General features: G+C 39.4%; 1 protein-coding gene across 1 annotated transcript in view; it reads right to left on the reverse strand.

Moving 5' to 3' along the window:
• The window catches only part of ATP8A2 (ATPase phospholipid transporting 8A2), a 612,290-nt gene that overhangs the window by 551,197 nt on the left and 36,134 nt on the right, over positions 1-24,959 (reverse strand). Inside the window, exon 2 of the mRNA XM_075198918.1 lies at positions 11,557-11,701. Coding sequence (XP_075055019.1) covers positions 11,557-11,701 — 145 coding nt within the window. The remainder of the gene's footprint in view (positions 1-11,556; positions 11,702-24,959) is intronic.

Here is a 24,959-nt window from a genome sequence, read left to right on the forward strand (position 1 = left end):
CACAATGGTAAAACACAACATGACCCCACTGGTAAAACCCAACATGACCGCCCTGGTAAAACACAACATTCTCAGAAACACTCATCTTAATGTATGATTTGAACACACCAGGATCTATCTAATGCTGATACACTTCATATTTTAAGCATGTGGAAGAAAAAGACTGTTTACAAATTATTATTCGATCTGTCCACTCGCAATTCAATACATTTTGTTTTCAAGTATTGGGTGATCAAAATTTTCCAAACTTGGACAAACATATTACCTAAAAATATATATTTTTTAACTAGACTGCATCATTTAAGACCATTTGTGTGATCTTGTCATCATCAATGTTTACTTATGAAGCACCACAAATTCCGCAGCGCCGTGCTGCCAGCGATACAGAAAACAGAAGTGCACCAGTTCCATCGTACATATACAAACAATTGCATTAGTATGAGACCTGATCATCACATAATAAATATATATATATATATATAATATATATTGTATATATACACACACAAGATTCAACAGCGCTCAGGAGCCACTAATACTATAATCTCAAAACCCGTGGACAAAAAGTATTATTTGCTTAATTTCAAATTAATAAACATATTTATTTCAAGCTTTTCAATTCTTAGAATTATTATTAAAAATGAGCTCATGTAGATACGGAGACAAGAAGTCGGACAAAGTGAATATCATCCATTAAAAACTGTTGGTTTTTCAATATATCATTTATAGAGAAACAGCTGTATAGATCAGCCCGCCTAACATATATTAATTGTTATTAACCAAATAGTCTTATGGCGCTCCCAGACCTATACTTAATAAATGACATCAATGGAAGTTAAATGTAGTAAAATAGTCATGCAACCAACTACCAAAAGCTTTGTATTGCAGTGATGTAAATATTAATGCCGCTAGAGGTTCTAAAGTCTGCTTTAATTATTCGGCATATGGACAATCAGCTGCTAACTTCTCTTCTATTAGTTCACACCACAACAAGTATATGCGGACTAGCAATCATTGGTAATACACATAAACAGCCTGAGGATTTAAACACCTCTCATCTATGGAGTAAATGTTCACTACTTAGCACGTAGAAGAATTTATGGTGTAATGTTCAAATATATTGTTGCTCCAAAGATTGGAAAAACCCTCTTGATTAGTACTTAGACATGGATTGACTAACGAAGCGTCTCATCGATTGGGGGTGAAGAAAGATGTAAGAATCCATGTCTCAGTCACATGAGTAATCTGTTTAAATATCCAATTCCACTAAAGGCTGTGTGTGGGCACTGATACTATAACTTGTGGCCAGCAGGAGTGCCCGATCCAAGCTCTGGGTTTCTTGAAAGAACTAGTTTTGTATCTCTTGCTCCAGCTACAGGTCTAGTCTAAGTTCCGCTTACTAATGATTACAGCTGCGTATGCAATAACAGGCGTATGCAATCAGTAGCAACTGTAAAAAAAATATTTTATGTACAGTAGACATAACTGAAAAAACAAACAAGAAAAACTTTACCTGGCGCTAATGAATCGAAAACACAGTGTGTGGTGATGTAAATAGTATAAGTATTAGAATGAAAGGATAAATATGTAGATAATATCCAATAGCATTACAAATATAAATATTTTTTGCTCTAACTCAAATAAAATACATATACATAAGAAACCACATTACAAACAAACCAACAGTAGGATAGAATACAAAATAAATAATGTTAAAATATGACGAATAATTCACATAATTGTGATATATCTATAAATATTTTTCCAATCAGACACTGTAAGTTGAATCCTCTTTTAGGGTTTTATAATGAGTTAGGACTCCTCAGGTCGCCAAAAATTGTATTTCACAATAAAGTCACTTAATAAACACCAAGTCAAAAGTCTTTGGTATGAACAACACCCAATGATCGGGTTCACGTAAAACAGATGAACTGACGGATTTCCAATAGTTAATCAGATAAATTTATATGCTGGAAGGGAGTTTAGCATAGGTATTGGATGTACCCTGCGGTATCCTGTGTAGTAGTGCCCCTATTCATCAGCGCACGTATCTTCAGATCCGCTCCTTGTTGAATGTGGGGCGTGCACAGACCCGAATTATGTGCATTCTGAAACAAACACACATGGTCTGATTCATTAGGGAGAGTACAGGTAAGCGAAAAAAAAAATGCGTAACTTTGCAACTTGGCAAAACCATATTGAATTGGAGGGGGAGGGGGGGGGTAAATTTAAAATGTAGGGACAGATTTATAGTTGGGATACGGCATGTCCTAGATCAACTTTAATGTCAGTGTAGACATAAAGCTATCCAGCATTTGTGTGTTACACGAAAAAACAGCCAGTATTTTCCTTATGTAAAAATAATAAACTAATCTGCGCCCCTGCATTGTAACATGGTTTTGCCAAGGTTCAAAGTTACTAATTTCTTTGTTTTCCTTTCTTTAATGACTCAGGCCCTAGGTGTTCTCCATCAAATCACTTTGACGTCTAGTGTTCCAGGCATCAGAAAACTAGAATGTCATCTGACCTGAGCAGTGAAATGTTGCCGGAGCATTTCTATGCATAAAAATAAGTAAATACATAAAACATAGCCAGCTGCGATTGCATATATAGTTTTTCTTTAAGCCATTATTCTCATATGTAATACCACATTTTATATCCTATTGAACTATGAGATTTTCTCCTTAAAGATGAAAGCAGAGCTTAATAATACTTCACTCGTTCACATCTTGGTTTCTATTTCCAGCGAGATCAGAAATCCACAGTGATCAGCAACTTGTTTAATACAAACAGCATGATTATGTAAATAGTTATTTTGTTAATTAACAATGGGTTTTAACAGACTCTCTAGTGGCTTTTCCCAATGCTGTTCTTAGTTATTTTTTCTCCTAAACCGTTGGCTGCTCTGTAGTAATTTGGATTGTGAACTCCTAGAAGTAGACATGAGTGTGTACAGGGAATAACTTACTGACTTTCTAATGCTTCCTGAGCTCGCGATGTAGTTTCCAGTTGAGAGGGGAATACAAACATGTAGGATAATTTGCTAACAGTCAGAATCCGGCGCGCAGCCATCAGTCGTGATTGGCAAGCTTGAAAGGCTCATGTAGCTTTCCGTTCTACAATGATATGGGATGACAAACTTTTTAGTGTATACATATTTTCTAACATTTGTAAGAACTTAAGAAATCCGTCAGAATCTATTTCCCAACAGTCAGCAGGGGCAAACGCAGGATTTGCAGAGGGGGGTTTCCACACCACGCCGCCAGTGGGCGTGGCCAGCATGAATGGGGACGTGGCTATAATTTTAGAGAGTGCTTGGCTGCTCTCCAACTCTCCCTATCCCCATAATATACAGAGGCAATGCTGCGTGCACTACTGTTAGGTGCATGCAGCTCTCCATTTTCGAGCAGAGCCATGTGAAGCGGGGCAGTGTTCCAGCCACCTCAATTATACAGTGCCCCAGGCTTGGAGGGGGGTTGAAAGGCACTAGGAACCCCCTCCCCCCCCCCCCCTCGGTTTGCCTATGGTCAGAACGTTGGTAGCTATGGCCTGTTCACCGCTGCTCAGGTTCATCCCCGCAATGCATGGGGGTTTTAGGGGAGAAGAGGGAATTGTAGGACAGCATAGTGTTTTGGAAGACCACAAACCCATTTGTTATATGGCCACACCACCACGTGTGACGTCCCAATTGTGACATGGCCGTACCCTGGTTCATGTGGGCCCTGACACTTATGTTGTATAAACTGACAATTGTATTCAGGCACTATCAGTTCCTGCCCAAGTATAAAGTACAATCTAATTTCTCTGCTACAGTCACACAAAAACATAAACATCAGGGACCATATAGTTAGTGGCCAATAAACCGAACAGTTTGTCTTTGTGCCGAGCAGGGGCGGGCTGGGCCCGGGGGACAGGGGGGCAACGGCCCCCTGGGTCAGACGGCTATTAGGGCCGGGGGGTAGGCCGCATCTGATGACATCAGATGCGGCCGTGTCAGCGCACAGGCGGCCGCATCACATGACAGGGGATGCGGCCGCTTCATCAATGACGCGGCCGCATCCCCTGTCATACGATGCAGCCGCCTGTGTGCCCCCGGCCATGCCTCCCCCAGCCCGCGCCTGGTGCCGAGGGACAATCAAACTCCACGCAAATAGCGGTAGTTGGACCTATGTGAAGTAGAAATACACATATATGGCAGCACTTATGCCATGTCTAATATTGCAATGTTAGGGAGTAGGAGTAATTTGTGCATAGAGATTCCTATTGTAAGAAGATTATATTTGTGGTGTGTTATACCACAAAACATCTAGGAATTGGACTTACATACATTTTTTGTAGAGCTTTAGTGGAACAACCCACCGATAGCTTGGATATGTTCGGGTATGTATTAGATAATTGGTCAAAATGCTATATATATATATATATATATATACAGTCAAGGACAAAAGTTATGAGTATGACACAAGTATTGGTTTTCACAGTTTGCTGCTTCAGTGTTTTTAGACCTTTTGTCAGATGTTGCTATGTATACTGAAGTACAATTACAAGGATTTCATAAGTGTCAAAGGCTTTTATTGACAATTACATTAAGTTTATGCAAAGAGTCAATATTTGCAGTGTTGACCCTTCTTTTTGAAGACCTCCGTAATTTGCCCTGGCATGCTGTCAATCAACTTCTGGGCCACATACTGACTGATGGTCGCCCATTCTTGACTAATCAATGCTTGGAGTTTGTAAGAATTTGTGGGTTTTTGTTTGTCCACCTGCTTCTTGAGGATTGACCACAAGTTCTCAATGGGATTAAGGTCTGGGGAGTTTCCTGGCCATGGACCAAAAATTTTGATGTTTTGATCCCCGAGCCACTTAGTTATTACTTTTGCCTTATGGGAAGGTGCTCCATCATGCTGGAAAAGGCATTGCTCGTCACCAAACAGCTCTTGGATGGTTGGGAAAAGTTGCTCTTGGATGATGTTTTGGTACCATTCTTTATTCATGCATGTGTTCTTAGGCACAATTGTGAGTAAGCCCACTCCCTTGGCTGAGAAGCAACCCCACACATGAATGATCTCAAGTGTCTGGAGACGGTCCTGACACTTGATGGACGCCCTGAAGCCTTCCTCGCAACTACTGAACCTCTCTCCTTGAAGTTCTTGATGATCCGATAAATGGTTGATTTATGCAATCTTACTAGCAGCAATATCCTTGCCTGTGAAGCCCTTTTTGTGCAAAGCAATGATGACTGCACGTGTTTCCTTGCAGATAACCATGGTTAACAGAGAAAGAACAATGATTCCAAGCACCACCCTCCTTTTTAAGCTTCCAGTCTGTTATTCTAACTCAGTCAGCATGACAGAGTGATCTCCAGCCTTGTCCTCGTCAACACTCTCACCTGTGTTAACGAGAGAATCACTGACCTGATGTCAGCTAGTCCTTTAATGGCAGGGCTGAAATGCAATGGAAATGTTGTTTTTGGGATAAAGTTCATTGTCATGGCAAATAGGGAGATTGAAATTAATTGCAATTCATCTGATCACTCTTCATGACATTCTGGAATACATGCAAATTGTCATCATAAAAACTGAGGCAGCAGTCATTGTGAAAAATAATTTTTGTGTCATTCTCAAAACTTTTGGCCATGACTGTATTTTAATACTAAAATAACGTTAAATATTACATTACCTTCTCCTGTTCCTATTCTATTGGTACATTCCTCACCTCCCTGTTTGTTAAATGTTAACATAGAGGTGACCTGCAAAACATGCTAGACCCTTTAAGCCGTTCAAATAAAAAGGATTTTGTAGGTCTCCAATATACACAGGACACTACCACCCACTTTCAGGAGGATCGCCATAGCAGCTTCCAGTTAGCAACTTGTATATTATTTTAATGCAATTGATTTCATAATGTGCCTCGTTTTTTCCAGTTATAAAAGTATAAAAAATAATAAACCATATATTCAATACAATTACCAGTGATCAATAAGCCAAGGAACATGCTAAATCATAGATACGGTAACTGCGGAACCACAAACCCCAGCAGAGACTTGTAAATCCACAACTGCTGAAAAGCCACAAGTTGTCTCAGTCTGTTCTAATTCGAAATGAAAAGGACGGCAGCGATGCAATTAAAGATTTTACTGTTCCAATGAAAAAGAGCGGCTAATAACCAAGTACTGGAGATGAACAGAGTAACTGTACAGTGTAAAATATTTATCTTTAATAAGATCTATTGCATCTTCGGAATTGCAGAACAGACCAGATGAGGGAGACAGAAATAAAAGACATTATGTTCGTATTTATTTGTATTAAAAAGAGGTGAGTGAACGCCCAGAAATCACATATCTACATCAGTGTCAGATATATGACAGGAATGAACCTATGTAATTATTTGTCCAGTGTATATGAATTATGTCATCATCACTTGACCTTTTCTTAAGCTGGTGACCTCATTTTCAAAAACTTTAGCTAGTTGTGCAACACACTCAGGGGTCTAAGCATCAAAGCACGATGAACCATTAAAACTGAGAAAACCGCTGGCGCAGAATGCATCAAGGTCTTATTTCATAACCCACTTTACCAGTCTACATAGATTACTATGCGGACTGCGAAGTTCCGCAATGCAAAGCTTATCAAAGCTTCATGCATTGTGGAACTTCACAGTCCGCAGAAAGATAACACCATCTCAGGATGCAGTTACCTTTTTTTTCCTCTGGGATTCTGCTGAAGCCTCTTCGGCTCCGTAGAATCCGTTACAGTGGAAGTTGCGCATAGCACTTCCTTTCACCGGCCGTGCTAGGTTGCTGGTAAGTAGGGAAAATAGATCACAGAGGGGTGACTTCACTGGGACTCCCAGAGTAGCCCCAGCATGATGCATTCAAGCAGTGCTTCAATATACATCACTGCGATTTGCAGCAACGCATATTTAGTGGCACCGCATCTTATTGATGCATAAAACCCTCAGGGTTCAAGTAAAAAGTAATGATTTCATTTTACAAATACAGTTATAAAGAATGCTCCAATATCATTTGCTACATATGTGTCTGCTGATTTACCGTCTTATTGCCTGAGGCACACACGCATACATGTATTATTCCACGGCTCACACACATACTAGGGCGTAAGACCTCAGGGGCATCGTCCAAGCAGTGACATCCTCTATTAAAGATTTATTAACTCATTTCTTGTCAGAGCAAACGGTATTCTGTGTGATAGCTTTACTGCTGCTCTGGCCTATTTAGTGGTACTGGACTGGCTGTCCCTGTCTATGGTACAATATCAGTAGCCATGACCTTAGTGAGTTTTAGCCTTTGAAGAAATGATTACACCTGCACAGAGCCCTTGCCAGGCCATGACTAGGGGTTTAGGCCCTATCTCTGTGCACCAGGTTTTGCCAGAGCGAACCATTAGAAACAAATTATGGTCGGTACTTGCTACAGCATGCATTTTGTGCAGAACAAAACAGTGGTTTACAAGGCGGAAAATAGGTCAGAGAAGTTTTTGGAGCACAACAACAGTTTGATCTGTGGGTGTTGAAGTGGAAGGGCCTCCGCCAAAGGTCTACCAGTCGCCTTGCACTGACAAAATGGAAACACGGATCGGGTTTTTCTTGTATATAATCAATGTAGTGTGTTGCTGAAAAATTAATGAGTAAAAGCCTAAGATAATGAGAATTTCAGCTGTGCCCTCTTCCACTTAGAATGTAAGCTCTCTAATGAGCAGGGTCCTCCATACTCCTTGGTTTCATGTCTGCATTTATTTTGTCTACCATGTATGTCCCTGTTTTATGAATGTCCTGTTTTCCCTACTGTACGGCGCTGTGGAGCATTGTGGTACCTTATAAATCTATTATAATAATAATAGCTTCCAGAGAGTAGAGTCAGAAACCAAGGCCTGGGTCATAAGCACAGAGCTCCAGGTTATCTCTAGAATACATTTTTAAAATTCATAACAATGGATATTGCGAGATTCCAACGACAGTTTACAAAAAATCCCTTTTCTCACTTCATACCGTATATGGGCATACATCCCAACTGCCCTGAGTTAGGTGGGACAGTCCTGAATAAGGGGAACTGTCCCTCCATCCCGACTGTCAGGACTTTTCCCAACTACCAAAGCTGTTAGAGGTTAGTCCGACGTGCATATCTGCCACAGATGCATGCCACAATACATGGGGGGAGTAGGGAGCGTAGGGAGCTTGGAGTCCCAAATGGAGTAACACACTGACAGACACTTATAAAGACATATTCTACTTTTCTTGAACCCTGCTCTGTCATCTGTCTCTCTAAAGTGCCCGTGTTTATGGTCAGTACGTCACTCGATAGAGATCACATATACATCACTCCTCTGTTCTTCTCTAAAGAAACCATAACAGAGGAGAGACTGATATAAAAACAACCGTGTGAACATGACCCAACACTGCTATATAACATATATACTGTCATTACTGTGTTTTCCAGTAGAGTGTGTCCACTCCTATTTATTACACATAAAACCTCACACAAATGACCATCAGTTCACAACTGGTGCTTGGCGGATTTAAAGCATGGTGGCACCATGTCAAGGGAGTGGCGGCACATGATTGGATGCTCGTGGCACAGACTTGTTGCTGTTGCCAACTTCCCTAATTTCCTGCGACAGTCGCAGAACTTACAAATTAGTCCCTGGAAAGTCCATATTTTTTTAATATTGCTCCACGGTACAGTTCAATTTCTCTTATTCTATATACCGAATACAATTTTTAAAACCTAGACAACATCCAAAAAAAAGTGCATTACAGTCGAATTCAGGAAACGTAACATAATAAGCTTAGTAGCCCACCAAGACGGTACTGTGCATAATGTCCTTAGATGTCCAGCTGGAATTGATTATACAGTTTTGACAAGTATTCTGCTGGAAGATCATATGTATGTGACATACGTATGGTTGAATGGCAACAAGTTTAGCTGCATGACTACAAAGCAACTATTCCACACATGTAGCACATGTATGTTTTGTATATGTATGGTATCAAGTAACTGACAGCAATCCTTCTCACTGCTCTAATCAGGAAGAACAGCTATTAGATAAAAGGCAACATCCATCCAAGCCAGGCTTCACATATAGCTAATAGACCTTATTTTCCCTGAACCAAAAGCAGCTGAACAAGTACAATTTACTGAAATGATCAACCGATCCGTACTGTCTATAAGAACATACTTTTAAGCTACCTTCCTTGAAAACTTCTTTAATGAAATTCAACGCTGATGAAACACCTGCAGCTATCACCCGAAAACCCAAAACACTCTTCCTATGGCAAAGATTCTTACTCAGTATAATAAATACAGACACAGAACGTTTAAAAAGATCAGTTCCGTAACCATTTAGGAAGATTACATTTTGAATGACCCCATTTTTAATTAAAAAACCATCACGTTAACTCTTAAGAATACATAAACCTTATGATGAATTAGTGGCGCTATATAAATAAATGGTAATAATAATAATAAAATAATAATAAATGAGGTGAGTTGAAAAATGAAGATGACTTATTAATTGCTGCTTTTTCTAAACACGTTGCTTTATCATTGCTCCTTCGGTGATTGCCAGACGTGTCTTTTTATAGCGTCAGGCAGTTGTTTATAGTTGTTGCCATGGGAAAGGACAATAAAGCTTTTCTCTGAATACAATTGTCCGGAGGAACAAAAGTAAACGCTGCCTGATGATCAATAATAAATGTCTGGAAATCACTGATATAGGACAGAAAGATAAAGCAATGTATTTAGAAGAGGTTGCAGGAGTGAATGCACAGGCCAATGAATGAAAGTCATCTGAAGCTGGAGAGGCTTCTCAAAAACAAAAAGAAAACAAAATAGAACTCTGAACTGTCCTGAAAACAATCAAGCTATTATTGCACTGATTTTTAACTAGAGATGCTCCGAATAAACACTTTGGTTTGAGATTCAGCTGAATTCTAAAATACAACTGTTGTAACTATTATTTGGCAACCAAATCCTGATCGTACTGTGATTTTGGGGCAAAGCGCAGTGGTTTTTACCTTCCCGGGGATAATTATGAACAGATTATCATTTTGACCCCCCTTGCTTCATTTTAACATGGAAAATGAGGGTTCAGGTAGGTTTAGTGTTCAGTAGAATAATCCCGGTGACTGGATTCTTAAATGATGGATTCACTGTATCCGTAGTATTAATACTACACCACATCTTTCCAAGTTTTGTGTTTACTTCTATTTTAACTGTTATAAGTCATATAAAAAATATGACACTAGCTCTTCCGCCTGTGATTTTATAGCATGTGTTATATAAATATTGAGAATAAAAGCTGGAACAAGGCCTGGTACATCATTCATAAATGTAGTACATACACCTAACATGTCCTCTGATTGGTTATTTTCAAAAGAAATTCATAGAAACAAATATCTATGAAAACTTTGTCATGACATAACCATGACATTCCAGTATCACCAACAGTTTGTGTCAGCTGAGCAATGCCTAAAGTATTAGCAATCACCATTCATCTTAAATAACCAGGACTTAAGGATGCATAAAAAGTGCCATTATAAGAATTTGATTATTACACAAATAGAATATTACATTACAATATAAAATGTAATAGCACCAATCGAATATATGAGACATAAAAATACACACAATTTAAAAATAATTGTCAAACAGGTACACTTTTTAAATCTGGTAAGTTATGATGAATGAAATTTGAAGTGCAGTGGTCCATGAGACCTGTTATATACTAGACTACTCACACACCTTGACATTCCCAAATTTCCCTTAGTCAAGTAAAAACATAGGGCCTGATTCATTAAGGAAAGGAAAGCAAAAAAAAGGAGTAACTTTGCATCTTGGCAAAACCATGTTGCATTGGAGGGGGGAGGTAAGTTTAAAATGTGAGGACAGATTTATAATTGGGGTAGGGCATGTCCTAGATCAACTTTAAATTTCAGTGTACAAATAAAGCTATCAGGTATTTGTGTGCTACATGAAAAAACAGACAGTATTATCCTTATGTGCAAAATAATAAACTTATTTGCAACATGGTTTTGCCAAGGTTCAAAGTTACTCATTTTTTTGTTTTACTTTTCTTAATGAATCAGGATCATTATGTTTAAGTTTGTGTAGGCTTTGTTTTCTAACTCAACAATGCTGTAGGATATATTAGCATTTTACAGATAATGGATACTAACAATAATAATAGGTAACAGCATGCAAGGTAACATTGCATGGGAAATGGATGAAGTAATATTATGTCATATTGATTTATACTGTATATTTACATGTCTACAATTCTTGGGTCATTTCAGAGCACTGTATTGCAAATCTAAGCAGATCTCTGCATCTTTCAGGACTATTATTATTTATAATTCACCTAACATGACATGTGTTCAGTAAGTGAATTGCTGTAACTATAAGAAGTTAGTGACAGTATGGAGCAGCCGAATGGAGTAAACTAGAGGAACACGGTCATTATGAGGGACAAGTAGTGAGAGGACAGGCAGTCCCTATGGTGTTACTTCTGGTCACCCTGCACCCCGGGGTGTCTGACTCACCTCACCCGGTTGTCCCTGAACTTGCAGGTCTGGGGCTGATTGATGAGGATAATGCGGGCAGCTGCCTCCACCTGGTCAGCGCTGGACGCGGCCCCGGACATCTCATCATCTGCTTTCTTGTAGCCCGTGGATGTGTAGACCGGACCTGCCGGGGAGGAGGACAGAGATTAGCCGGCGATCAGGGGGCCTGATATATGACCGGGGCAGGGGAGGGGTAGAGCAGATAAGCAGAGAGGAGTGGCCGGGAAGGAGGCACGGGGAGCTGTTAGGTGAGGGAGGGGAGAGTATATAGGAGCACTGCTTGAGAGATGCGGAGGGAGGAGGAGACGGCAGCAGTGATGGGGATGAAGTCCAAGAAGACAGGATGAGATTGTACACATCACAGAGATCTGCTGCTTGGAGATGTCATGTAATCTCACGAATGCCTGTCTATAGCTGCATTATATCATACAAATACATGTCTGTGGCTGCATTATATCAGACACATACATGTCTATAGCTGCATTATATCATACAAATACATGTCTATAGCTGCATTATATCAGACACATACATGTCTATAGCTGCATTATATCATACAAATACATGTCTATGGCTGCATTATATCATACAAATACATGTCTATGGCTGCATTATATCATACAAATACATGTCTATGGCTGCATTATATCAGACACATACATGTCTATAGCTGCATTATATCAGACACATGCATGTCTATGGCTGCATTATATCAGACACATACATGTCTATAGCTGCATTATATCAGACACATACATGTCTATAGCTGCATTATATCAGACACATACATGTCTATGGCTGCATTATATCAGACACATGCATGTCTATAGCTGCATTATATCAGACACATGCATGGCTATAGCTGCATTATATCAGACACATGCATGTCTATGGCTGCATTATATCAGACACATATATGTCTATAACTGCATTATATCAGACACATACATGTCTATAGCTGCATTATATCAGACACATACATGTCTATAACTGCATTATATCAGACACATACATGTCTATAGCTGCATTATATCAGACACATACATGTCTATAGCTGCATTATATCAGACACATATATCATCATCATTTATTTATATAGCGCCACTAATTCTGCATGTCAATGGCTGCATTATATCAGACACATAAATGTCTATAACTGCATTATATCAGACACACACATGTCTATGGCTGCATTATATCAGACACACACATGTCTATGGCTGCATTATATCAGACACATACATGTCTACGGCTGCATTATATCAGACACATGCATGTCTATGGCTGCATTATATCAGACACATGCATGTCTATAGCTGCATTATATCAGACACATACATGTCTATAGCTGCATTATATCAGACACATACATGTCTATGGCTGCATTATATCAGACACATGCATGTCTATAGCTGCATTATATCAGACACATGCATGGCTATAGCTGCATTATATCAGACACATGCATGTCTATGGCTGCATTATATCAGACACATATATCATCATCATCATCATTTATTTATATAGCGCCACTAATTCCGCATGTCAATGGCTGCATTATATCAGACACATAAATGTCTATAACTGCATTATATCAGACACACACATGTCTATGGCTGCATTATATCAGACACACACATGTCTACGGCTGCATTATATCAGACACATACATGTCTACGGCTGCATTATATCAGACACATGCATGTCTCTACCTGCATTTATTACAGAAATGCTTGTTCTATCCTCCTCCCCAAGGGCTCATTCTGAGAATAAAGGGTTACAGTGCAAGCAGCGCGTGGTTATCTCACGGACTACACACTACACACATAATAAACCTGTGACACCCAGGCTGACATACAGCTAAAAATAAACACAAAAGGTAACAATGCAAAAACTAACAAACAAAAGATGCTCCCAGCCACCCACTTACTTGATCACTAACAGCAGCCTTTTCAAGGCTGGCTCAGTAGAATGGGGGAATTAACAGCTCTTTGGCTTAGCTAAAGGGATACATAACTCACAATGAAATATCAGCAAATGATTTGTTATGATATCATTGTGTGTTTAAATACTCAATAAGAACACTTGATTGCTTGATTCAAAACAAAACAAACAAATATCAGGAGATATAATGAGTAGACATATATGCAGATGATATTCCTCTTGTATCTTACACCTGTGTGTCTACTACTGTGCACATGTCTGCATGCAATACTACAGACTGAAGATATATATTTAGAAAGAGTCCCTTATGGAACAGCAAGGTAATGCCTGTTAAATAATGCACAATCAAATGGAAAATGACTTTTCAGAATAGCCCCGGGCTATAGTATGTTGACAGGATGCAGAAGTCTGGCCCTACACAATGATTACTGATCCCAAGAGGCCCCTGCTGTAATGTAATGTATTTCAGCAGGGACACCCCACTTTACCTTCTGCAATTTATTTATGAAGTCTATTAAACAGTTTATTTTACTTACAGGATATATACATGGCTGTTGGCGGTTAATATAACCTAAAATGGATCATACACCTAGAATTAACATAGTATAAATGAAAAAAAAAACACTCAAATTACTTATGTATTATATTAAATATTTGTTGCAGATATGTTTATTTCATTTTATGTGCATTTGACTCCGAGCAATGTGTAGCAATCGGGCAAAGTGACTCACTTCAGCGACCACAGAGTCTTTGTTTCCTGTGTTGCGGTTGCCCTGGGATTTAAATGAGACCAAGACGCGGGAGAAAACAAAGCTCCACATGGTCAATTAATGTCGCAATAATAGAAAATAGCCACATCACCTTACTGTCATTTTTTTATTACTATAATATTGGTATATTACTCATCCCTATGTGACACCAGTCAAAGCACTTTAAAAAGTCAAAAAGGACTTCTACTACTGATTATTTCTGTCCATACTTTGACCAACAGAATCTGGAATCTGCAATTTTAGTGATCAGAAAATACAAGTTTTCATTATCAGGCGGTAAATGTATGAACATGCGGGTTCTTCAACACCCGCGTGTTCAGCATGTTCGGCGATTAAATTTCAAGCGGCGCTGCATTGTAAAGGGAAGTTCCCCTTTGCTTGAAATTTAATCGCCGAACACGCTGAACACGCGGGTGTTGGAGAACCCGCATGTTCATACATTTACCCCCAGGTGTTAAAATGTCCAATTGGGCCACACGTATTTGTGGCCAAATCAGAAACAAATGGTTGTTCAGCAAAAAGTTTGACCCTACAAGGCACAGTTAGTGCTGTCAGAGACGGATTTTCAGATAACCATTTGCAGATTTATTTTTGGTTGAGGAACACATTAATATATCAGATGTTCTGGTGGCTAGTCATACTGGAACCCCAGCTTGGCATTCGGTGGCCATGGATAAGATCTATATTCATCACATACTATTGTCCACGTAAGTTACTGTTAATGTGCGGCCCATGTTTCGTTATGTGAAAATGAAGAGATTTAAATAATATATCAGATATTGGATTGGGAAAATGATTTCTCATGGGGGATGAAAAGTGAAGGTGGGAGTGGTACTAGCGAATTCTTGGAATTGGGCAACATAACACGCAACATAATCTTGTTTTCTTACAATTTTAGTGAGCAGAACATACAAGTTATCATTTTCATGAGCTACAATTATAAATTATACCCATTTTTCTAAATGTGGCACTACCACTTATATAAGACATTAATAAGATGCAGTGGTTTTTCCCTAAACGTTGCTGGTTCTGTAAGTGTGTGTGTGTTCAGAGTGGACTTGTTTACTACTGTATAACATACCGGTACTTCTCCATTGCTCAGTCTAACTCACCACTTGGTGTTCTTGGTGATCATAGGCTTCAGTGCATTTTGGTCTCCAGAGAAATGGCTGCCACCTGTATAACTTAGTCCTGGCCTTGTATACCCTGCTTGCCATCATCTAGCTATTGGCTGGCAGACCATGCTGGGGCATGTATTTACAGAGCCACATGTTGGCCAGGCATGACTCAATTATAGAGACACACATTCAAATAGAATTCAATTTACCTGAAACTTTATTTAGGAACATCCCCTCAGCAGAAGGAACAAACCAGGAGTTCTACTATTCATTTCTTCATTACTCAACACCATTCTCAGCATCTGTCTCAGAAAACAGGCAGATCTATATGTCTGTCTGTGTGTTTGTGTCCCATGTGTGTGTGTGTGTGTGTGTGTCCCATGTATGTGTATTCCATGTGTGTGTTACGATACTGGTATGCCAACTCTAAGACCTCTAGAACCAGCTTGCAGAGGTCTTTCCCTATAGCAGCCACCATTCTCATAGAGCACAAGTTGCTCACTAATTATTGGGTGCCCCAGGTATAAAGCTCTAGGTAGAGCAGACTTAGGTTCACTAGTATCGTGCTGTGAGGATATGACAAGGGGAGGCCCAAGGAGAATAAGCATCAGTGTCTAACAAACGTCAATTCAAAGTCAGAGCAGGCTGAGTTCTAGCAAAGTTCAAAATACAATCCAAAGGTCAGGGTCTTTAAAGCACACATACCCAATAGCAGGAGTCTAATTGGATGATTGACAGCTGTGTCTAAGATGCAGAGCCTGAACACATTAAACAGCAGATTCCATCATCATCATCATCATTTATTTATATAGCGCCAACATATTCCGTAGCGCTTTACAATTGGGGACAAACATAATAAACTAATAAACAAACTGGGTAAAACAGACAAAGAGGTGAGAAGGCCCTGCTCGCAAGCTTAGAATCTATGGGACAATGGGAGATTGACACATGAGGTTAAGTATACATTTTGCATCTTGGCCCATCCAGACTGCAAAGGTAAGGTGACTCATAAGCTAAATGATCCTGTCACACAACAATGTTGGTCAGGGGGTAGTTGTCTTGTGTGAAATTGTGTAACAGGCTAAAGGTAGTGAGGTTAAGAGGGTGGTTGAGGAATATTATAAGCTTGTCTGAATAGGTAGGTTTTCAGAGAACGCTTGAAATTTTGTAGACCAGAGGAGAGTCTTATTGTGCGAGGGAGAGAGTTCCATAGAGTGGGTGCAGCCCGAAAAAAGTCCTGTAACCGGGAATGGGAGGATGTAATGAGGGTGGATGAGAGACGCAGATCTTTTGCAGAACGGAGTTGCCGAGTTGGGAGATATTTTGAGACAAGAGAGGAGATGTATGTTGGTGCAGCTTTGTTGATGGCCTTGTAGGTTAGTAAAAGTATTTTATATTGGATTCGGTAGAAGACAGGCAGCCAGTGTAGAGACATACAGAGTGATTCAACAGAGGAATACCTATTTGCAAGGAAAATCAGTCTTGCCGCAGCATGCAAAATAGATTTTAGGGGTTTGAGTCTGTTTTTGGGAAGACCAGTAAGGAGGGAATTGCAATAGTCAATGCGGGAGATGATTAGTGCATGAATTAAGGTTTTAGCAGTGTCTTGTGTGAGATATGTGCGGATTCTGGAAATGTTCTTTAGATGTATGTAACATGATTTAGATATAGAGTCAATGTGGGGAACAAAGGATAGGCATGAATGAAGGATTACACCTAGGCAGCGAGCTTGTGGGGTGGGATTTATGGTCATGTTATCAACAGAGATAGAAATGTCAGGTATGCTCTTGTTGGCGGGTGGGAATATTATTAACTCTGTTTTAGAAAGATTAAGTTTGAGTTGACGAGAGGACATCCAAGATGATATGGCAGAAAGACAGTCAGTTACACGGGACAACACAGATGTCGAGACATCAGGAGAGGCTAGATAGATTTGGGTATCATCCGCATAGAGATGATACTGAAAGCCAAAGGAACTTATTAGATTTCCAAGAGAGGCGGTATAGATAGAGAACAGCAGAGGACCTAGTACCGAGCCTTGTGGTACTCCAACTGATAGGGGAAGCGGAGCAGAGGTGGCTCCAGAGAAATTAACAGTGAAAGAGCGATTAGAGAGGTAGGATGAGAATCAGGATAGAACAGTGTCTTGAAGACCTAGGGATTGCAGCGTTTGTATGAGAAGAGAGTGGTCAACGGTGTCAAATGCAGCCGAGAGATCCAGGAGAATTAGGAGAGAGTAATGGCGTTCAGTCTTAGCAGTGATCAGATCATTAACAACCTTGGTCAGCGCAGTCTCTGTGGAGTGTTGAGAACGAAAGCCAGACTGAAGAGGATCCAACAGGTTGTTTGCAGAAAGAAAGCGTGTGAGGCGAGTATAGGCAAGTCTCTCTAGAAGCTTGGAGGGGCAAGGGAGCTGAGAGATGGGACAGTAATTTGAGAGAGAGTTTGGGTCAGAGTTTTGTTTTTTTAGAATAGGAGTAATCACTGCATGCTTGTATAGTGATGGAAAGATGCCAGTAGAGAGTGAGAGATTACAGATTTGAGTTAGAGGTGAAATGAGCACAGAAGACAGGGATCTACCAATTTGCGAGGGAATAGGATCAAGAGGACAGGAGGTAGAGTAGGAAGATAAGAAGAGCGTAGAAATTTCCTCTTCATTTGTGGGGTCAAATGAAGAGAGGGTGTCAGAGGGTAGTGGGAAGGAATTGAGCTGATGGCTTGTTGAGGAAGAGGATACCATTTCTAGTCTGATCTTGTCAATCTTGTCCTTGAAGTAGGAAGCAAGATCCTGAGCACTGATAGTAGATGGAGGGTTCGGGGTGGGAGGATTGAGAAGATGATTAAATGTATTGAAAAGGCGTTTGGGGTTAGAAGCCTGAGCATAGATAAGAGATTGAAAGTATGTTTGTTTTGCAGTGTCCAGAGCATTTCGATAGGAGTGGTAGACAGAAGTATATGTGAAGAAGTCATTAGAGGTTCGAGATTTACACCAGTGACGTTCTGCTTTACGGGAAAGTTTTTGAAGATTTCGTGTTGCTTTGGTGTGCCACGGTTGACATCGAAGTCGACGTGTAGTATGTAGTGTCGCTGGAGCCACTTGATCAAGGGCCGTTGCTAAGGTTAGGTGAAAATGAGAATGTAGAGATAGGGAAGAGAAGGTATTGGAGAGAGGTGGAAAATTGTTGAAGATTAATAGAATTAAGATTTCTGCGAGTATGAGGAGGCTTGGTTGAGTTAGACCATCATGGCTGCTCCCAAGGTAACAATTTGAAGCCACGCTGCTCCTGCGACTGAGGCTTATAACAGTCTCACGGACTGATGACGCAGTCCCGGGTTTCTGCTGTATCATAACATTTTTGTAAGTGTATATCAAAAAGGTCAGGCACAAGCAAAGATAAGATGGTGTAATTAGGGTACAACAGAAAAACAAATAAGAGTAAACGTTATGACCACAAATAGCTGAATACATAATTATATAATGTATTTTGTGACGTTTTATGGTGCTTTCTCCCATATCACTTAACATCTGTTTGGATTTTATTAAATAGTGTTTAAAGCATCCATTAGGGCTAAAATTAATTGAAACCTATCAACATCACTAAACCTATCAAAATGCAATAACTTTTCAGTATAATGCAGCTTTATATCTCTATCTGTATATTCTGCAGTCAGAATTAGGTGATTGTACATTCTTCACCTTCCCAGATGCTTATTACATCAGGATAGCATCTTAGCATCTCACATTTCCCAAAGCCATCAGAGTAAGTTGGGGGACTGTGAGGTGTGTGCACACTTGTCTCGCTGGTAAGTAAAGTGGAATAGCTTAGAGCAGCAGGGTCACTTGACTGGTAGCGATGGTACCATTTCCAGTAAGAGATGCAGTTCAAGTAGATCTGACGGGTCTAAATTGTCTATTATATATACTATATAAACATAGTGCATTGTAATACCCCCTGAAATAAATATAAATACCACCTACAATAAATTGTTATAAATATTCCATGACCACTGTATAAACACATGGCCTTATATGCTCATGTAACTGCTTGTAAACTTCTAATAATAATATCCGGTAGGGTTTCTTTATTAAAATTGCATTTGCAAAAAGTATTTCTGTATGGTAATGTCAAAACGACAAAGTGATAAACGGCAGCTTAGCCACATTTCTCCCCCCAAGAAAGAATATTGTGCCCCAGCTTTTGCCAATGATAATAGAATTCCTCAACCACCTTGTTAACCTCACTGGGGTACCCTATTACCACCCTTTACACAGTTCACACAAAACAACAACTCTCTGACTCCCTGACTGGATCATATAGAGCACTAAGCACTTTTTACCTTTGCAATCTGGCTGGACCGTTACGCAATAAGTAGCACTTAACTTCATATATCAAACTGCCATTGTCCCATAGATTGTAAGCTTGCAAACAGGGCTCCCTTATCTCTCTGTATTCCCCTGTGTTGTTTTATCACTATGTTTGTACCCAATTGTAAAACGCCGTGGAATATGCTAGCGCTATATAAATGGTTGGGTTCTCAACTAGGGTCCCTAAGTCTATTTTTTGTGGTCCACCGATGGTCAGATTTGCAATATATTTTGTTCGGAATTGCCTCTTTTACAATATTTTCTAATTGTGTGGCCCACAAAATATCTAGGGTTCTATTTATGAAGGGCCACCCAAAATCAGCATTAACTAGCATTCTCTCTCAGCAATAAATATAGTTTTGCAGATATTTAACAAGGTTCTCTCCCCGCACAGTGGAATCTAATACTGTCTGTCCTGGCGAAGTCTTTCTCCCCCAGCGATCCAGCTGACTGGAACCACTAGGATTACAGTGGTCATAATGTTACTCCTCATCCTGGCCCTCATAGCCCAGGGGGCTGATAATAGCGCCATCACCTTTCAGCACAAGCTGGTAGTTTTTGGAAGGGGACCATGCTGTTCTTTGCTGCCCCCATTTCCCATACCAGTTGACCAGTCTGACAAGGAAACTCACACTTGTGGCTTCCTTCGTATAGTACAAACCTCCCTAGATTGTCTAGCACTGGGGCTGGTTGAGGAATTTGGGGGTTGAAGGGAATGCTGCATCATCTTTTAATTATTAAATTATTACTGGAGCTTTCCAATTCATTTAAATGGCTCATTCATTTCAATGTAGTTTCTACATGTAGTACACAAGCTGGATACCCCATTGAAATGAAGGAAACATTGAAATTAATGGGAAAAGTTCCGTGCTGTTTGTACTCTCAATGCCTCTGCTGATGCATGTGAGTGCATCAGGTGCATAGTGCTGCATATTAAGTAGACACACGCACAAACGCAAAGCGTTTATACATGTTTATATGCCGTTTGCACTTGTATTTTTTGACACAAATGCAACATCAGTAGGGAAGGGGCCTAATGGCAGAAATACAGTATTATTTAAACTTCACTGCAGCACTAGGGGGGAATTCAGTTAAAAATGGAATTGAATCGTGGGTAAAGTTAACATGCTCGAAAATGATAAAAAACCGTGTTAAAATGAATTAATGCGGTGTTAAAAAAAACTTGCGGTCAATTGAATTCCCCTCCAAGGGTTATTTATTTTTAATATATGAAATATTTCAGCCTGCTGATGTCCTTGGCTGTCTGCCAAGGTCAGTTGTAGTAATTGTCAAGCTAAGGAAGGGTTGTAAAAGCCAAGATTAGCGCTTGTTCAAACACATTGCCGACTGGAGCCTACTTGGGATGCGTAGATATGTTAAATACAGCATTTATAAGTGACTTATTTCCAACATAAAGCAGCACAAAAATGAGCAACAATGATTTGCAATTCATTGCATTATTAATTAGGGATATGAATTATGTCTCGTTCAGTAGACAGATGACTGCAGCCAACATCTGTGGCAATTCTTTGTCACACTGCATTATCAGCAAATTTAGCACTATGTCCTACCTGCTTAAAGCTACGTCCACAAAGATTTTTTAAAAGCTTAATCACGTAAATATTTTCTGGAGCATCATTGTGTGCAATTGCACAATTTCCACATAAGGAATATGGTGTCTTCTAATGAAAAGCATTTTTGTTTAATTGAGCATGGTCTCTGAAGATTAGTTCCACCTCCAGACAACTTTAATATATTGACTTGTATATGCCCTTCTGCCACTTTTACACTTTTGCTTTCTCATTCTAGCGTCCTTCTGTGTTTTTCAGCCCTGTATTTACATAATCAGGCAGATTTTTATTTTTTATTTTTTTAAATAATTCAGAGGCCATATACAAGCACAACACAAAGACACTCTGGGCTAGATTTACTAAAGAGCGGTTTGATCAAACCGCCGGTTTTCGGCTAGTTTTCCGGCGGTTTTGAAACCGCCGGATTTACTAAAGCCCAAACCGCCGTCAAAACAGCCAGAAATGACATTTTTCAAAACCACCACTTTACAAACCGCCATCCCAATTTTAACAATGATGACCATACAAACAGCTGGATTTACTAAGCTGGGGTTTTCAAAACCGCCACAAAACAGCCATCCAAACGGCCAAAATGAAAGAGGTGGTTTCAATAGACGAGAAAGCACCATTGATATTTTAATCATTTGGCAAATCATTATTTTTTTATAAAGGGACAAAATAAATGTAATATAAATTTATGAGAATTTTTTTTTTTTATTTTTTTTTTAAAAAGGACACTATTATAGCATTATATTATGTAGAAAATGTGAATATATAATAATATTAACTGATTGTTAATGGTGGATATAATTATTTATGTTGCACAATTTGTCATTACATATTGTCCAAATAATATAATAATTAAGTAATTTTATCCCCTTATTATAATGAAATTTTTTTATTCCCTCATAAGTTAATATTTAATTCATTTTGCCCCTTAATCAATAAATAATGATTACCAACATAATTTAAATGTCAATGGTGCTTTCTCTTATGTTCTGAATGGCAAAATAGTTCAACCAGCATATTTAAGCTATCTAGCCATTCTGAAGCAGGTATTAAAACTGTCCTGTCCTGTCTTTTGGATGGCGGTTTTGATGGCGGTTTCATCCGAACCGCCGGCGGTTTAGCTTTTTCAATCCGCCATACATCGCCAGTCAATTTAAATTGAAGCCTCAAGCCGCCCTATAGTAAATGTGGCGGTTTGGACTACTAAACCGCCGGCGATGGATGGCGGTTTCAAACCGCAACCAAACACGATTCTTAGTAAATCTAGCCCTCTGTCTCACAACTCTGTCTGGTGCTAATTTGAAAGTACAGGAGTTAGCTTAAAACAAATACAGTATTTAGTAAAACTTTAAGGAAGACATGTTAAAGTCAATGAAGTAAACTCAATGTTAAAAAAAACTCTTTAACGAAAACTCAAATCAATCAATTCAAATATGCAAATAAACGACTCCATGGGGGTAGCCTCAAGCTAGATACACACTACAGAAAATTACTGTAGATGCGATTTCTGTAATGATTTTACCAACAACTGAAAGTCCCAATGAGCCTGTCGATTCATGTCTACAAGATTTACCTGCAGATCTGTGCTCTTCATCTCTCATAACCATCTGCTGAAAAGATCATGACTCTGTAAACTCCATAGAGATCTGCCTAAAGTGCTGGACATCGTTCCATCATTAATCAGGATTTTTAGGAAAATTAGAAAATCAATTAAAAAGATATGATTTGTGCTTTGGTATGATAAAATATGATCATGGGAGTGTACACGCTAATGCAATATCTGACCAAACGATCGTTTATCATGTGATCTGCACAATGATTGTATGAAATTACTGTAGTGTATACCCAGCTTTACGTTCTACAACTAAGTCAACAATGTTAATAAAGTGTCAGTGGGTCAATCTCCCATTATATATTCTCCGCACCTTCCTCTGACTGCTTACAACCCTCAGCCTCGTTACTCTGCATGATTTACCATTCATTTATTGCTGTGTGGTAGAATGGCTGTGTAAGATGGGATTTAGCTATTTCCAATAACCAAGTCCCCTCTCCTGCCTCCAGCACGCTCCACGCAAGAAACACTGCAGTCAAGAGGGAGACAAGGGAGATACTTTTACATTAAACCAAGAATACAAGTTGACCCAACAGTCTAATGTAACGTATCTTTTATTATTTACAAGTATATGTAAACGTTCTATACCCTAATAGAAGCCCATATATTTTACTTTTCATGCACTGTTGCTATAGATAGAAAGCTATTGTTGTTTGTGAACAGAACTTAGCTCCAATAATTTTTTTCTATGTATATTTTTTTTGCATTATCTTGACTTTCAGTATCCTGCTGCTACCAGTTAATACAGGATTAAAGAATTACTGTCTACCCATCTGTCTGCAGGGCTGCACGATTTATTTTTCTCACTCCAAGTTCTCATCTTTATTAGAAATATTTTTAAATATAAAGACACAATGAAATTACCTATAGAGCTGCATTTCTTCCATAGACGGGACATAGTAAGGCCTGCCTCTGCTGGGTACAGTCAACACATGCCGTTGTCGCAACGAGATTACACGGAATCTGATTATACACAATCCCTAATGTAATCAGATGGGTGGGTGCTGCATACATTAAATCAGATTACAGCGTCATGCCTATACAGGGAAGATTGTGTTTTCAGCATCCTGAAGGTATGAGTACCAACAAACATTCTGAAGCATCACAATCTGAATAAAAAATAAGAAGGACAGCTATCCAACTTATGCTACTCTAGGACGCCCATAAGGCAGTGACCCGAGGTAGCTTGATCAGAGCCGTAGGCTACGCTAAAAATGCTAGATCAGAGAAAGTACTTGAGGCTCTGAGATGGGTGTCTGATTAGAGAAGATCCATAAGGCTACAGGCTCTGAGGGCTGTAACTGATTAATAGCAGAAAAGAGAGAGATTGGCCTTCGTCAAGGCCAAGAGTTCCAGCTAATGGCTAAATCAGACCTTTTATGAAAAAGGGGATAAGGCGAAGAGGTTATTGGTAAAAATACAGATAGGTCAGGCCGCTCTTCATATTTTATGGTAATGCTGCTACAAGGTGGAACCTATATGGTGTTTGAGGGGGTCCCCACTCTCCAAAGTTAATGATATTGAAAAACTGGATTCGGTTCCTGGGCGCATGACATGTGTATATGTAAAGATAGAGAATTGGATATACAAAATGATATTTTAATACAATTATAAAGCATAAACACGTTCTGGCCAATATCATTAACTGAAGAGGTTATTGGTGTCTAAGCTGAGAGCAAAACTCTCACAAAGCTATGTCCTAACCATTAAATCTGACTCTGCCATAGCAATTTATGATCCTATCCAAATTATTGATACATGGCATATTAACGTTAAATTGCACTGTGCAAGCCCAGAAATGAACTAAACGCCAATGAAGTACATCCAATTCATCTTAGAACGTAAAGAACACTTCCGTCACCCTACAGTTTAAGGGGTGTATGCGCCTAGTTAATGTACAATGAGGCCCCCAAAGCAGCAGTATTCGAATCAAGCTTTGGGCATTTCTAAGATATGTGTGCTTCAGTCGTATCATTTGCACCAACTACAGAT

Source organism: Mixophyes fleayi, chromosome 2 (assembly GCF_038048845.1).
Source record: "Mixophyes fleayi isolate aMixFle1 chromosome 2, aMixFle1.hap1, whole genome shotgun sequence".
Lineage (NCBI taxonomy): Eukaryota > Metazoa > Chordata > Amphibia > Anura > Limnodynastidae > Mixophyes > Mixophyes fleayi.